This window comes from Odocoileus virginianus, chromosome 6 (assembly GCF_023699985.2).
Source record: "Odocoileus virginianus isolate 20LAN1187 ecotype Illinois chromosome 6, Ovbor_1.2, whole genome shotgun sequence".
Taxonomy (NCBI): Eukaryota; Metazoa; Chordata; class Mammalia; order Artiodactyla; family Cervidae; genus Odocoileus; species Odocoileus virginianus.
Window position 1 is genome coordinate 46311839 of NC_069679.1, and position 17079 is coordinate 46328917.

A 17079-nucleotide genomic window follows, 5' to 3' on the forward strand; every position below is an offset into this window, starting at 1 on the left:
TGTGGCTCTGTATAAGGAAGTTTGGTTGCAGATCATGGCGTGTGAGGGTAACTTGATTTTTCTCTGTAGCATTATCCTTCCTTCCAGACTTCAACTCAGTAAATGACACCTCTGTGCACTTGCCCACTGGAGTACTCAAACCAACTTTGGAAGTTACCCTTCATTCCTCAGAGGCTGTTAGCAACATCCACCAAAATACACATTGAATTTGTCGATTCCTCTTCACTGCTGGCACCACGCCCCAAGCCAGGATTTCTTATCTGGACAACTGCTATAGTTCCTAATGTGTCACTTTCCACTCCCGCTCCCTTGTGCGTGCTGCATCCCACCCGTCCCCCCTGCCCCATCTCACTTTCATTCTTAAATCATATCCAAGATCTTTTTGCCTGTGTTGAATTCGGGTTTCTTTTCCATTAAACACAGCACTGGTTCATGGTTTGGCTAGCTCTTTTTCATTCTCATCTCAACTCAAATTTGACTTCCTTGGAGGAAGTCTTAATTTATTATTGTCTCCCTAGCACCTAGAAACAGCTTGTACATACTCAGATGCTTGTTGAATGGATAAAGTGAATTGGAATATTTATTGGAAATTAAATGAGAGACCAGGTTAAGGATATGGATGCAGAGAGATTATGCTTGATTCTCCATCTTGGTCATGTCTAGCATTTCCTTCCTTGCAGAATTAGATTTCTTTTCCTGCTTCTCCTAGCTTTTTTTAAAAGGTAAAACTATACTCGTAGTGATTCTACGGTCAAGTAGTATAGGGGTACATGGTGCAAAGCTAAGAATCACAAAATCTGCCTCTACCACCAAGCTGAGCTCCCTAGAGGGAGAACCACTGGGAACATTCAAGCTGTTTCATATTTCTTCTGGTAGTTGCCTCCACGGCTCTCAATCGTAGTTTAGACCACTGTTTCTTGATTCTTAATTTTAAACATAATAGTTTTCAGGACTGATAGAGAAGGATTAAGTTTACATTTCCTCCTCCTCCCTTCTAAGATCATATCACTACTTTTGATTCCTTTATAGGCTTCTTTACAATGTCTAATAATATATTTCACCATCATCTCTTTACCTATTGGCTGTCAACCATTTCTTGTCTCTAGTGTGTAAGAGGACAGTTTTAACATCACTATCCTGCCTTTGACTCTCCTTGCTTCTTGGCTTTTGTCATATGTTCTTACAATTACCTTATTAAGGTTGGTAACTTGCCTTCTATTTTACATCATTATTAATAGTCCTCTTAGGTTTATAGGTTGCTAACAGTTCACTGCAGATCACAGGGTATACTCTGATTTTTAATTTCTTACATAGCTTTCTATTTTCTTGGTGTTTCTAATTATTTTTCCCCTTATCCTTTTGGATCATAGCCACAATTATTTTAATATCTTCCATCACATCAAGTATTCTGTAGAGTCGTCCTTTTGGCTCCAACTCCACTGTAGGCATGTCTCCTTGCTTCAGTCTGAACTTGTTGCTTTCTTATCCTAACGCACAGTTGTCACCTTGGGACTTAGCTGCTCTCCCAAACTGAATCCATTATTTTCTAGATTGTTTGTATGGCAACATTACTTTTTTACCAGTATCTTAGGTCAGATTCCCCAGAAGTGGGGACTTCCCTAGAAGTTGAAGTTCTTTATTTTTTAAAAATGTCATGGCTCTTTTGTTTATATATCATGAATATCTTTCTCCAGGCTGTGGCTTGCCTTGTTTTAGTTGGTGATATTCACTGATACATTCCTAGTTATATTTTAGAACTTAATTCAGACATACCTTTGAAATTAATTCAAACATCCCCTCTTGTACATCATGTTAATTGTTCCATTTTCAGAGATACAATAAGCATTTCCACAGAACACTATTTTAGCCCTTAGGCAAGATACATTTTAATTGCCTTCATTCAGTTGTCCTCTTTTCCAGGCAAAATATTTTATTTTGCTCTAGCACTTAGCCCAGTGTCTGGCTGTTTTAAGTGCCCAATAAATATTTTCTGAAAGAAAATTATACCCTTGGGATTGAAACCATTCCCATTCACCCCATATATCACACTATAATGGTCAGTATTCTTAATCACAAATTCTTACTTCTGGCTTGTTTAAGAAAAAGGGGATTCATTGAAAGATATCAGGTCACATACAAAATTGTTAGAAAGGCTGGAGAAACAGTCTTGATGTAAATCTAGGAACAACCCCAGAAACATGCTACAACAATGGCCTGTTATGGAAGCTGCTGTCACCTCCACCGCAAACCAGGAACTCAATACTGATGTGACCACTGTTGTCTCCCAAATTTAGCTCTCTCTGCTACTACCTTCACTGACAGATGGAAATTCTGGGCAGAGCCTGGTTCTCCATATTTCTCATGTCTGTAATCTAAGTCTTGTCATGTCTGTAATCTAAGTCTTGTCAAATGAAACTGATCTTGCATGCAAGATGCAAAAGAGGAGAGGATTTGCTACTATCAGGAGGCAGGGCTAGTGTCGAAAATTTCCCCAAATACAGAAAATAAGACAGATGAACACAGGTATGACAGATGCCCTTATACCTTCTGGTGTGTTCCTTCATTACCACATTTCAGTGTTTTCTACTTGAAGGTGTGGAAACTTCAGAGTTTATTTAATCTCCTTATTCATTTTGATTTGACATGCTTAGAAGCATTAAAAGAGGACCTTAAATAAACAGCCAGGTAGTATACCCAAGAAGTCAATAAGTTTATACAGTCCTAAGCTTTGAGTCCCTGAGTCGGGAAGATCCCCTGGAGAAGGAAGTGGCACCCCACTCCAGTACTCTTGCCTGGAAAATCCCATGGATGGAGGAGCCTGGGAGGCTGCAGTCCATGGGGTCGCAAAGAGTCGGATACGACTGAGTGACTTCACTTTCACTTTTCAAGCTTTGAGTTATGTATCCCTTCTGACTTGACTCCTAAGTTTGTTTCGTTCCCCGTCAAAAATACTGTTTAAGAAGTCACTCAATTCTTGATATAACTTCTACTGGATCTTGCTACATGGCAGAACCAGGCAGTCAAAGGCAGGGAGAGAATATGTGAGGACAGACAGGACTGAGAATTTGATTAATAGTATCTTAAAATTCTATGGCACTATCCAGTTTCCAGTCCATTTCCTCATTTATCTCACTGAACCCCTCAATGACAATACACACAGAAGTTGCTCGTTTAAAAAAAAAAAAGAGAGGCTCAGGTTTTTCACTTTAGTAGAGTTTATAAGTAGCTAGGGGATGAGGCAAGAGGGATCTAGGTGGTAATAGATATGGAATTGGAGACATCAGTATGAACTCTGGCTTAATATAGGAGGCTACATTACATTCACAGCATACACATAATTCATTGCTCTGTTGTTGAGAAGGTCTAGAAGCAATAATACCCCTGTAGCAACAAGGCTGAGATCACAGCTTCTAATATTCTCCAATGAAATGTATCAGGACTTTTTGGAGAAGTGGCTGATTCTAGAACTGTGGCAGGGAGTTTACAAGATGAATTTGTAGCATCTTGTAGTACTAGAAAGTAAGTGCTAAAAATATTATAAATAAATAAAAACCCCAAACCTACACAGAATGATGGAGGGGGTGGGCTAGTATGTGAAAGGGAAACAGGTACCAATTGAAATTTCCCAATAGCCAAAGCTTGAGCAATTTGAGCAGCAAAATAAAGTAGTATAACATAGTGCAAAATGTAAAATAAATACCCATGAGTCTGTATGTATAAGCAAATAAATGGGGTGATGAGACAAATCATCCATGTAGAAGAAGTCTAGGCTTATGGAGGTACTCTGTCCTCAAAGAGGTGGAGCATGACTCTCCCCTCCTTCAGTGTCGGTGACTTTATTCAAGTGTGTGGAAAGGGGGGCCTGAATTACTTTGCTGGGGCTGCCATAGGAAAGTACCATAGACTGTGTGGCTTAAACAAAAGAAGTTTATTTTCTCACAATCCTGGAGGCCTGGAACAAAAAAGGACACTGGGTAAAAACTAAGGAAACCTGAATAAAATACAGGTGTTTGTGATTTCCAGGTGTCTTAACCTATTTAGGCTGCTATAACAAAATAGCAAAAATTACTGGGTAGCTTTTAAACAATAGAAATTTATTTCTCATAGTTATAGAGGCTAGAAAGTCTGAGATAAAAGTGCCAGCACATTCAGTATATGGTGAGAGCTGACTTCCTCATACGTGGCTGTCTTTTCATTATATCCTTACATGGCAGAAGGGGTGTGGGATCTGTCATTTTCACTACTGAGGGACTTCCACCATTACCACATGGAAGGGAGACGTGTGTCAGCAGTTATTGGGGGCAGAGAATGAGAGTGGCTAATAAGCATTTGCAGCTAAGTAATTCAGGAAGATAAAGGCAATATAAAGCAGGCAAATGCTGTGGATTTGAGCAGACAGTGTTTCAAGATCTAGAACAAACAACTGCTAGAAGAAGCTAGGCTTAGAGATGCAGAGGCTGCTCCAATAGCAGGTGGTCAGCACACAGGCTAGAAGACTGGGAACAAAAGGCCAGAGCTCAGAGATATTTTAGGAAACACAAGATTAGAATCTAGAATTAGAGTAATAGGTACTGGGAATAAAAATAATTGTACCTTTTGAGTTAAGTACGATCCTTTTTATCCTCCTTGCCTGGGGAGCCTTAAAGTGGGGCTAGGCCTAAGCTCCCAAGTGAGAGGAAGCTAGGATAACTGACTGGAACTAGGGAAGTGCAGGGGTGGGCATTCAGGCATACCTGATGTCTGCCTTCCAAATTTCAAGGCTTTTAGGTCAGTTTTTGTCCATTCTTCACTCTGCCTTTTCTGCTTCATAGCCTCGTTCCCCCGGCTGTTCCTTTACGTATCTTTTCAACGATAAATGACTCCCTCCCCAGCCAGGGTTGCAAAGACTTAGTGACTGAACACATACACACACCCACACATGCACCCCAGTCCATATCATCTTTTGGATCTTTTAATTAACTGTATGAGGTTCCCACCCAAAGGTCACCTATGCCTATGCATAGTCCTCTGAAACATTAAATATTAGGGTATGTAATTGCCAACAAAAGTACTGTACTCTGCCTCTAGAGCTGGACCAATGTTACAGAATTAGAATCACTACTTTATGTGACCTTGCAGCATAGGCTGCTCCTTCCCTTACCCCTTCAGCCACTTCTTCCAGTGAGCTCCCCCAGGCCAGGGGCTATATTTCATTCATCTCTGTCTTTATGGTCTTCAGGGCTATTGCATGACAGGCCCTTAATAGATTTTTTTTTTTTCATTTTGAAAAAAGCAATGACCACCCAACTAAAAAATGCTGTTTAGTTTTCCCCTCTCTTCTCTATTTAGTTTTTCTTCATTGCACATGGTTATCTGTTAAATTGTGCCCCCTAAAAGATGTTGAAGTCCTCACCCCTACAACCTGTGAATGAGACTTTTATTTGGAAATAGGGTCTGTGCAGATGATCAAGATGAAGGCACTAGTGTAGACTCTAATCCAGTATGATCATGTCCTTAGAAAAGGGGGAGATTTAGACAGAGGCACGTATGCACACAAAATACCACAAGAAGATGAAGACAAAGATTGATGCAGCAGAAGCCAAGGAATGCCAAAGATTGCTAGGATGCCAAACCTTTAGGATGTAGGAGACAGGCATGGAACAGTCTCCCTTCCAGATCTCAAAAGGAACTAACGCTGCCAACACCTTGTTCTGAGACTTCTAGCCTCCAGCTCACACCGTACATTTCTGTCTAAAACATCCAGGTTATGGTGCTTTAATATGGCTCTAGCAAACTAATACACTTATCACCTTCACTTTCTAACTTTATAATTATCTGTCTTCCTGACTAAAATGTAAGCTCCATGGGGTCAGGGATTTTATTTGTTTTGTTTACTTTTTTTGCCCCCTAGGCACGTGGGATCTTAGTTTTCCAACCGGGGATCAAATCTGCACCCCCTGCATTGGAAGCAAGGAGTCTTAACCACTGTATATTGTACCAGAAAATATTCTACATGCTAAGGTTTCCAGGGAAGTCTCTGTTTTGTTTACCCTAGAAACCTTAGCATGTAGAATATTTTCTGGTACAATGTAGGTCTCAGTGTCTGTTGAAACAAATACTTTGGAGGAAAGAGATTTTTCACAATAACTTGGACACTTCATTTGGAAAACAATCTACATAAAATATTTCCCCCTTATAAAGTAATAATTAAAATAGCATATAAAATGTACTCTGCTTACTTCTTTGGGAGGGGGAAAACTTAAACCCTCATAAGTTGTTCCTACTTCTGGTTTGCCCTATTCATTGATGGCAGAGTGCTTGGGACTATGAACATACATGGTTAAGGCAGGGAGGTCAGCCATCAGGGCTTCCTGATTGCTTATTCCAACTTTTAAGTCTATTCTTCTGAATGAATTAATATAAGGTCTAGGGCAGAAAACCCTTCTCTTCCTCATCCTCATTACCTTCCTCCTACAATGGGCCCAAATATTTGACTGGTTCAACACCTGTGTTCAGGAATTACAAGAACGTAATTCTAGTTTCTTTAGGGGAAACACAAAACAAAATAACCAAAAACTTCACTGACACCTATAACACTTACTTTTTTAGTTTCTTTCAGTTTAGGGGAAGAAAAATTTTTCCTCCACTCTCCAGGGGTCCCTGGCTGGGTCTGAAAATTAAACTGACAAAAATACATTAATGCAAGAAAATCATTCTGATTCATATTGCTTTACATGATACAAGAGCCTTCATAAGGAAATGAAGACCCACATAAGTGACAAAACTTACTAGCTTTTATATTGGGTTGAACAAAGAGAAGCAGTTGTGGGAAAGTGACTTGATGTGGGGAAGCTAAAGGAAGATAAGAATTATAACAAGTTCTGTATAGAATTCTCTTGCTTTCGATTTCTCGTCCTTGAAGATAAGAACGTTACTTTCCTTCTGGTACTAGGGAGGGTATCTTTCATATAGAAATTCATTTTCTGCTCTTGAGAAAAAGAAGGAAGGTCAGTATTTTCCTTGTATTTGATGTATTTCAAGGTCCCCCAACTCAAAATAGCCATTATACCAAAGCAGCATATACCCTGAGGTGGTATACCCTGTACCCCTTCATCAGCACACTCCCTGGGAGGGAGGTTACTAGCTGCAGGGTGAGAAAACAGAGTGGTTACCCCCTTATACAAGGCGTGGAGAGTCTGCAAGGGGCAGAATTCAAACCTCTTAAATCTCAATCCAGTGCCCTTCCTGCTATACTGCTCATAGCTGCACAGATTTTCTCTTTTTTGAAGAAAGGGTGGGAGCCAAAGATTTGGTTTCAGAACTGGAAGGTAGAATTCTGCAGGTCTCTGTAGTTATTAACTCTGGCAGTTCTGAGCAGACTGTGGACAGTGAGTAAGGGAGGCCTGGCTCCAAGTGTCCCCCCGTCACTGATCTTCCTTCACATACCCATGCAGGATACACACCACCACCAAGGGCACCAGCCTTGAGAGATGCTCCTGATAGAAATCCCAGAGCCCCAGGACTGACCCTAGGCACCACTTAAGAGTTCAAAGAACCGAGGGAAGACGGCCACGCTAAAAAGACATTGGGATGAAAAAAACGGAGATTAGCCAAACCGGAATGAAAGTGTGGCTGGGTAGGAGGTAGGGGGTGAAGACGGCATGGGGGTGGAGTGGAAGGATCACATTCTTGTGCTTGAAGTGCAAGGACAACAGCGACTAGATAGAGAAAGAGGCTGGGACCGAAGGGTTCTGGACCGCTATGCAGGCGCAGGCCTAGGAGCGGAGGCTTGAGGGCTGCCCCATGGCGGCATCTTGGTACCAGGCGCACTTAAGTTTTCTGTAGTTAAAAAAAAACAAAACAAAACCCTATGCTTTGGTTTCACGAAACGACCCTGTGGCAGATGCTGAAGTGGTCGGGGTGACAATGGTGATTATTTCTCTCAGATTCCCAGTTCTTGCTCACTCCCAGACCTCTAAGGCTAACAAAGCTCTTCTGGAATTCTAGGTTATTCTGTGACCTTCCAAGAAGCCTCTCCCCAAATTCCTTTCTCTACAAATTCTGGGAAGCACAGGAGAAGCAGCCTGCAGCCTCGCGATCAGTTACCTGGCCACCCTCAGTGACACAGCTATCGCTTCCCCTCTCGGGGGCTGGGCTATTCTGCACCTTCCAGTGCTTGCTTGGGGTCGGGGGCATCCGGGAGGCGACGCGCCCCCGGGAAGGTTGTGCGAGGAGCGGGTGTCCTGAGGCGGGCTTCTGGGCTCGGCAGCGCCGGAGGAGGCGGCGGCGACGCTGGCTGGCAGGCAGATGATGCTCGGGACCCGCAGCCGTTGGGAGGCAGCGTGAGCCCGAGAGAACCCGAAGCCGCCGCGGTGGCAGCAGCGCCGGAGCGCAGCCTCCTCCCGTTCCCATAATGCACAGGGAGGCGGCGGCGGCACCATCACCGGCCGCCGGGGTGGCTGTGGCGGCGAGCCGGAGGACCCCGGGCACGCCGCGCGCGCGCCACTGCTCGCGGCGAGCCCGGGAGTGATGGCGAGCCCCCCGCAGGCCGCCCGCGCCTGAGGCGCCCCGCCCCCCCCGGGCCCCGCCCCGCCCCGCCCGGAGCGGCCCGCCCCGCCCGGCCCTGCCCTGCCCTCCTCCCCGCCAGCTGCTGCCGGGGCGCTTCCTAGTCCGCGCGGGCGGCCGCCCAGGCGAGGTGCGGCCTCCGCACAGGCGGGGGGCGTCGGCGCCGAGGGGCCCGCCATGGCCGCGTCCGAGCTCTACACAAAGGTAAGGCGCCCGGCGAGCCGCGCCGTGGGGAGGGGGCCGCGCTCCCCGCCGCGGTCGGCTGTCAGGCCAGGGAGGGGCCGGGGCGCGGGGGCCCGGTGCAGCCCCGCCGGCACCACCCCCTTTCCGAGCCTTTCAAAATCCCGGTCCCTGCCCGTGGGTCGCCCGCAGGGGCGCCTTCCTCGCTCGGGCGTTGATGGTTAAGGCGGCGGGGGCAGCCTTGCCTCGGGGTGCCTCTCTGGTCCCTGCCACGCTTCTGGGCCGGGAGCAGCGCGGGTCTCTAAGTGGAAGGAGGGCCCCTGTGGATTTAGTAGGGCGGGCCTGGGTCAGGATTGCTCAGCTCTCAGTCTTGCTTTAGGAAAAATCCTGGCTGGTGGGAGATGCTAGATCTTGTAGATCTGGCAGATGCTAGATCAGTTCGGTCTCTCCCTTAGGGACATGCGCTTAAAATAACGCCTTGTGTTGGTATGCGGTGCCACTTCTACCGCCGGCCAACCTTTCTGTGCGATTTGGAATCCTGCAAACGGTCGCCAGTCGATTTTCACCTTTAGTTGCCGGGTTTCAGATTGCTTACCCTGGGGGTGGAGAGCCCCTGGGGAAGATACGAATAAATGGAAGCTGATTTCACTGGGATGGTGGACACTCATTTGTCCCTGGGAATTTGCAATCTGCGTGTAATCCCTCAGAGCCTTGTTAGGCTCCATGTCTTCACCAGCCGCTGGGGCGAGCCTTCTTCTGGGTTTAGTTCAAGGGAAGTGGCAGCCTTTCCTTTCTTGTACTGACGTCAAAATTCTCTGGCGCTGCTGATCTCTGAATGGCATATTTTGGAGAACTTACCCATCAAGACAGTGTGTGGTGCCCTGTGTGACAGCGTGTAGTCATGGCATTTTATACTACCACTCCTGTGTAGGTCAGTGTTTGCCAGCTATTAATTACCTCTAATGCCAGTTAACAGAATTGCCTTAACTACTCAAGTTTGCATTTGTGTCTTGCATTTCAAGTCTACATTTATGGTCCCAGAATCATTGCTTCCAAATATGACCCAAGTAAGCCCAAGTTGCAGCATGTTATAGAAGGAAGAGGTCTGGACTTCCCCCGCCCCCCAATCCAGAGACCTTGATTCTAGTCTGGGCCTTTTCACTTACTGTGTGACCTTGGGCAAATCACTTAATCTCTCTGTACTTCAGTTTACTCATCTGTAAATGGAGTTAATTTTACCTGCCCTGCCTCTCACAAGGCTGTTGTGAGGATCAAACTTAATAGTAGATGGGATTGCTTTTTGTAAGCTGTGAATTTCTTTACAAGTATAAGGTATATTTCTTCAAGCATGAAGTGAATTTGCATGAAACATTTCCTGGGATCTCTTTGTTTCCAGCTGCAGATTTGAAAACTACATAATTGAAACTTCTCTCTAAACCTGGTCATTCTTAAGGCATTGTGGATTCTAACATATGATTGAATGCAATTGGAAATTGATCTGAATTTACTTCATTAAGAAACACTTATATAAAGTTAACTATGTGCCAGGTACTGTTTTAAGTGCTTTATACATATTAACTCATTTCTTAGAGGTAAATGCTAAGAAATATCAGTCATTTTCACAAGAAGAGATAGGGTCTATAAATATTCCTCAATTACTTTGTATAGACCCCATTCTTCACTGCCCGAGGAGTCTATCCTTCAGCTGCCTGCCTATTTGTAGCCTGCTTAACAAGACTGGTTGGATAATACATTTCTCTTGGATTTTGGATCTGTCTTCCCAACTCCCCCCCCCCCCAACACACACACCCCCAAATAATTGGCAAGAAAGAAATTTAAAAGATCCTGGGATTTTTAAAATTGTAAGTTTTGGGGCTTTGGTTGTAGCATCATCACAATCTCTTAAAATTCACCCTCTAGTCATTGTAAAGACAAACTGGTTTAAGCGTCAATAAGGAAATTGAGCTTAATTGCCTTCTCCTAAATACATTTGTATCTAAAAATCTGGTCACTTGGCTTGTTGGCTTATTCTTTTTGTGAGTGGACCTTAGCTTAATGGCAGGCAGAACTATTTATTGAGCTCCTCCTGAATGCCAGGTACCCTGTGGAATGTTGAGGGGTTCTCAGATGAACAAAACACAGTCCTTTTCCTCAAAGGGCTCACAGCCTGCTTCTTTTTATTTTTGGCCCAATTTGAATTTCCAAGGGCATAAAAACCTGCTGTTGCCTCAGCAGCAGGCAGACGGATGGTATGATATTTATTTGTAGAAGTTAGGGAACAGGTTGGGACATGAGAAGGTTGGGATGATTCTAGAGGTAAAGGCTTGGGTAGTGATTATTAGAGGAAGAGGGAAATCATTAGATGTAGTATCAGTGGATAAACACAAGGATTTTTTCCTTGCAGAGGATTATAGGGAAGGAAGTTCTAGGGTAGTCTACAAAGAAAGACGTAATAGTGACATGCCATAATAATGATATTCAACATAAAGCAGTTAAATTTGAAAAGTGCCCTTTTAAAAGTGTCATTCAGAGCTTAAAGGCAGATTTAGATGTGTGACACAAATCAGTTCCTATTACAGTGAAAGACAAAAGATCATTCAGTTTATTCTTTTTAGCTAAATTGATAGTAGTTTTGACACAGCAGTTTAGTAGGGCTTCCTTTCTGTAGATTTTTCCAGCAGTGTAAACATTTTCAAGGCAATAGCCTGGTTCCTAGGATACAACATTTCTGGAAACTAACATTTTGATTAAAACATGTTTGTTGTTGGTTAAAATAACAGATTTATTGAGACAAAATTCACACACCATACAATTCACCAATTTAAAATGTACAGCTCAAGGATTTAGCATAACCACACAGTTGTGTGTTGATTTGTTTTTAGATCCACCTGACTTGTTCCTGTAAGAATTACAGGTGGCTGTGACATCTTAGGAGAAGGAAATGGAAACCCACTACAGTATTCTTGCCTGGAGAATCCCGTGGACAGGGGAGCCTGGTGGGCTGCTGTCCTTGGGATCGCACAGAGTCGGACACGACTGAAGCAACTTAGCATGCATGTATTGGAGAAGGAAATGGCAACCCACTCCAGTGTTCTTGCCTGGAGAATCCCAGGGACAGAGGAGCCTGGTGGGCTGCCGTCTATGGGGTCGCACAGAGTTGAACACGACTGATGTGACTTGGCAGCGGCAGCAGTGACATCTTATTATATCTGGTTTTGAAAATATTTGCTAGTCATGACTTGCCAGTGGATATCTGAATCATGACATAACCTGTAACTACTTTCAGCAACTTCAAAGGATTCAGCATTTGTGGAACAGGGTTTATTAATTAGACCTGAATGGATCACCAACGGCAATAAAATGGCATCCCAATCTTCTTCTCATGAGGTTCCCAGACTCCACAGGCAGCACATAAATGCTGTAGAACAGCCAGGATTACCTGAAGTTTAATTAGGAGCCCCATAGTTTGTCAGGATGCTGAATTTTCTAACAGTACAAAAGCTATCTAAACCCCCAACTTGAGAAGCCAAGTAAATTTCCTTAGGTGAAACACCAGTTAGGCCAATAGATTGTATATCCGTAATCTTCCTTTCCTATTATATTTCTTCATACCTACTGAATCCACACGGACTGGATGTTTTCTGGGATAGTTCCAATTTTATGTTCTATGCCATTGTCCCTTTAAGGCATCAATCCTGGAAACTCTAATATTTTGGTGTTGAAATTGCATTTCTCAGACTGCTTCCAACACTTTAAAGCAGAACAGAAGTCTCTGATATTGTGCCCTGATTTGGGGCTTTGGCAAGTGCATTCACTTTCTAAAGTCTCTTGTCAGGCTCCTTCTGTTTGTATTTCTTCCTGATGTTCTCTGGCCTGTTAATGGTTGGAAACCTCTGTAGCCTTTTCTGTTGTCCAGTTCTCCGTCTCCTTTACTAATTCTAATTTCACTTGACATCCAGCTGACAGTTCTGTTTCAATGGCCTGACCTGTACACATTTTATCTTATTATAGTTATTTGTGTATATGTAAGCCACTCCCACAATACTGTTAACCCCCTGAGGTGCTGATCAGGTTTGTTTACCTCCTATAGAGCCTAGCACAATGTCTTCTACATAGTAGGTGCTCATTAAGTATTTGTTAGATGCATGAAAGACTATTTTAACAGGAGAGAAACAGAAAATAATGGTTTGGGATGATTAGTCCACTTGTAGGACAGAAACAGAGTATAAAGAAGTGGTTAAACAAGTCAGCACATTTTCAGGCATGTTGAACAGGGTGAGTAATAGAGAGGAGAGCTGGGCATCAAGAAGATCAAGGAAACTGTTGGAGGAAACAGAATGGAAAGTGATGGACATCTGCTAGACTGAGGTACAGGCAGAAGGTGTGAGAGCTCTCTGTGATGAAGCAGATTCGAGGTGGGAAGGAGAGGGAATAGTGTAAGTTAACACCAGTGGCTCTAGCTTTAGAAACTGGAAGTTAATTCTCATTGTATCATGAGATTTTGCTGACTCTATGAAACTGGTAAGCTACTCAGAAACACTTTTTTAGACTGCTTGAGCAATGCAGAATAGTCTTGATTTCCTCTTGAAATTTGTTACTGTTTCTTAAAGCGTGACAGTTTGATGTATTGCCCAGTGGCTAAAAGGTTACCAGAAAGTTACAATTTTAATGAGAGTTGCTACTGCTAGATAAATAGTTTATATCTTCCTGGTGCTTTTTGAAGTAGGGGGGCATTAGGGTGATCTGAATGGGGTCCCAGGGATTTAACTTCAGCTTCCAAAAGGTTGAGGTGAGGTGGAGGGGGATAACATTCCTATTGAGAGTGTGGAAGAGGAGGCAAAATTCATCAGGAGATTCTAGAGGCACATGGCCCACTGGAGGATGGATTGGCTTTGTTTGTCCCCACTTTAGGTAGTTCTTAACAAAGTATGAGGTATTATCAGAAGTATAAACTCCTGGCTGATCTGCGGAATAAGACCTGACCCTAGGTGAAATACCAAGTGGGCAGCCCCACTCCACTCTGACGGGCCTGCCCTGTCCCACAGTGGTTTTCCCAGACTTTCTCCATTTGTCTACCTGGGAGATTGTCTTCTTCCTTCCCTCTGGCTCCTACCTCTGTGTCTCTGTCTTTCTCTAATCAACTTTATTTATGTATAATTTGCATGTAATAAAATTCATTTTAAGTGCACAATTTGAGTTTTGATAAATATATTCTGTCATGTACCCACCATCACAAACAAGATATAGAACATTTCTATCACTCTGAAAAGTTCTTTGGTTCTTGGGTTCTCTTCCCCTGCTTATTCAAAGCATTTACTGGAGTTGGCTTACCTGCAGGGGCAGAGGAAAGAGTTGGGTTTTTTTTTTCCAAAAATGTATGTTATAGTTCCACCTGGGAGCCCAGCTGATACTGATAACAATATAGAGACCCACTTCATCGACAGTGGGAGATGGGAGTAGGTGGAAAGGAATTTAGGTGGTTTAATCTTTCTTTCATTCCTCACCTTTACTAATGTGTGTTTGCCTTTGATGCCTTGTTTCCTTAGGTCATTAGTGTGCTAAAATGCCCTTTAGTCAATTCTGCCCTTTAACAGTTCTCTTGCCCCACCAGCCTTAGTTGTAATGCCTGTCTGGGTTTGTATTGATAAGACTTTTAACCTTTACAGAAACCTATCCCTGGCTTCTTCACACCTTAGACAGCCTCCGCTTCTCTTTAAAGCCCTTTTCAGTTGAAAGTCTCTTTAACCAGCTTTCATTTGCATTAAATGTCTCCACAGAGGCCTTTTGCCAATTGTAGAACTTAGGGATGATGTGATTATGCTTTAATTTCAAAATAATAGCTGCAAACTTGATTGAAATCAAGGGAGAAGTGCGTCATCCATTCCTAAGTGTTCATGAGGAACATTTATATACCTCCTTTGGCCTTAAGTGCCACTGTGTTCATAAATGTGAGCACAGGGCTGAACTGGAGGGAGATGGGACTTAAAAAAAGACAAGTTTTGTCTATCTCTTCACTCATACAAAAACATGCAGTGTCTTGGCCAGGAGTCCTGTGTCTATGGTTGGGGTTTTAACCTGATAATTATATTCTGAAGGAACTTCAGAATGGGAGAAATAAAATGATCGGGGAAGTTTAGAGGCTTGACAATAAAAAGACAGACTCTTCAAAAAGATGAAGGTGAACTGGAAAAAATGGTGAATTATTTAACATCAAGATTAGAAGTTTATAACATCAAATCCAAGTTTAGTAAGGATATTTGTTAGAGCTTGAAATAAAGTCATTTAAAATGAATTTCTAATCTAACCATTATTTTAGACATATGAGACACATTGTCTTAGGTTATGATATCAGCTAAGATGTGGTAGATAATAGAAAGGGTCTGGTTAATTCATGGATCATAGTTCTGACACATAGACTTTCCAGATCTCCCTTTGACAGTTTATTAGCCAGAACTGTTTTAGTTGGAAGTGATGGAAACCCAACTCAAAGCCAAAAGGGATTTTTATGCTTAGATGTCCTAAAAGCCCGGGTATGGCTAGATTCAAGACTCAGACATGGTCTCTGGGATTCTCTGTCACTGGCTTTCCTGTCAGGCTGCTATCTGACATTGGTTTCATCCTCAGGACAGCTCTTTTCTGGATGAAAAAAAAGTGGTAAGTGGCACCCGCCGACCACATGGTCTAGCTCTGAGCCTGGAAGAAGAGAGCCTGGTGGAGGATTTCTGGTTGACCTTGCCTGTGGTCATGTGCCCTCTCCTGACTCTGTGCTGAGGGGGTGATGGGGGAGGACGGCAGTGAGCGGTCCAGTCTTGCTCATTTCAGAGGCCAGAGGGAGGATGGGACGTTGTGATTGATAGTCCTACTCAGACCTTGTGGGGTTGCTGAAAGCTGTTCCCCATCAGAAGGAATGGTGCTAGAGAGACAAAACAATATCCACTATGAATCAGTCACCAAAAGTGCCAAAGTGCCGGAGTTCTGCCTCCTGTTCTGATTTTTGAGCAGATAAATGGGAGGATTTTTGACTGGGAGGATATTGGTTATCTTTCCCCTAGAGAACAACTTCTAATTAAAAGAAAAGTCTTGGAGAATCCATAACAGCAAATGTTGATAAAGCATATGAAGGGGGATAATTAGAAGTATGAGATTAACAGATATATACTCCTATATATAAAATAGATAAGTAGCAAGAATTTATTGCATAGCTTGGAAACTATATTCAGTATCTTATAACAACCTATAATGAAAAATAATCTGGAAAAAAATATAAAATTGAATCACTTTGCTGTACTCCTGAAACTAACATAATATTGTAAATCAACTATATTTCAATTTTTTTTAAAAAAAAGCATATTAGAGGTAGATGATTTAAAAATTACCTTTTATTCAATTTTAATTAGAAAGTAATTTTGTGTGAGTTTATATAAATCATTTTCTGCATATGTGTGTTTTAAACAAACACTATTGTGTTAGACTAATTTTAAATTAGACTTGACTAGTTAGAACCTAATTATTCAACTTAATATACTGGAGTGATTACAATAAGATAATCAGCTATTTCTTTAAGGATACACTGTCACTTTAAAATTTTTTTATAGCAGTACTTAAAACAACTTTTAATTTTGATCTCTCTATGCTCAAGCTGAAAAATATTTTCTGGTTTGCTTAGCATCATGCTCAGGTTGGAAGCAGAACTACTAGAGATATTTTCCATAAAATTACATTTTATGTACATTTATGTACATTTTACATAAAATGTAATTTTAATAGTACATTTTAATAATAATAAACTTGGGTCAAAACCTGGATTAAACTTTCATCAATTTAGAATTTGTATTCATTAAAATCTTATTTTGGAGATGGGAAGTTAAACCCACTAGAACTAATATTGTATCTTAACCCAGCCTTCCTGTTTATACTTATTTTGTTCATTCTAACAAACATTTCTCAGCTTCTGCACTATTCTGTTTTCTGGGGACATGTCCTGTGTGTTGTAGGATATTTAGTGGCATCTCTAACCTTTCTCTGCTAGATCCAGTAGCATCCCCCACCCACAGTTTTGACAACTGATCCATGCTGTCTACAGATGTTGCCTAATGTTCCCCAGGGAGCAATCCCTGCTCCCCTGTCCCTGCTTGAGAACCACTGCCCTAGATCTTAAGACTTAGATTAGGGTAGGAAAAGTGGGAAAGAGTTAAAAATAAAAATGGAGATTAATTGGAGAAACTTTTAAAAATTGACTGTTTAGTAATACCTCTTCTGCTTATATAAATGTTATACTATAGATAATTGAGAGAATATAGAAAAGCATAAAGGAAAATTTTGTAAAAACTAATTATACCATCCAGAGATTATTAT

At 42.4% G+C, this 17079-nt stretch overlaps 1 protein-coding gene across 4 annotated transcripts in view; it reads left to right on the forward strand.

Annotated features, from left to right (window-relative positions):
* The first annotated feature begins 8258 nt into the window (after nucleotides 1–8258).
* MYO5A (myosin VA) overlaps nucleotides 8259–17079 on the forward strand; it is a 198522-nt gene continuing 189701 nt past the window's right edge. Inside the window, exon 1 of one of the 4 annotated variants that reach the window (XM_070469262.1) lies at nucleotides 8259–8748. In XM_070469262.1, the coding sequence (XP_070325363.1) occupies nucleotides 8722–8748 (27 nt within the window). In that variant the 5' untranslated portion in view covers nucleotides 8259–8721. The remainder of the gene's footprint in view (nucleotides 8749–17079) is intronic. The other 3 variants (XM_070469263.1, XM_070469264.1, XM_070469265.1) reach the window with 3 other exon arrangements.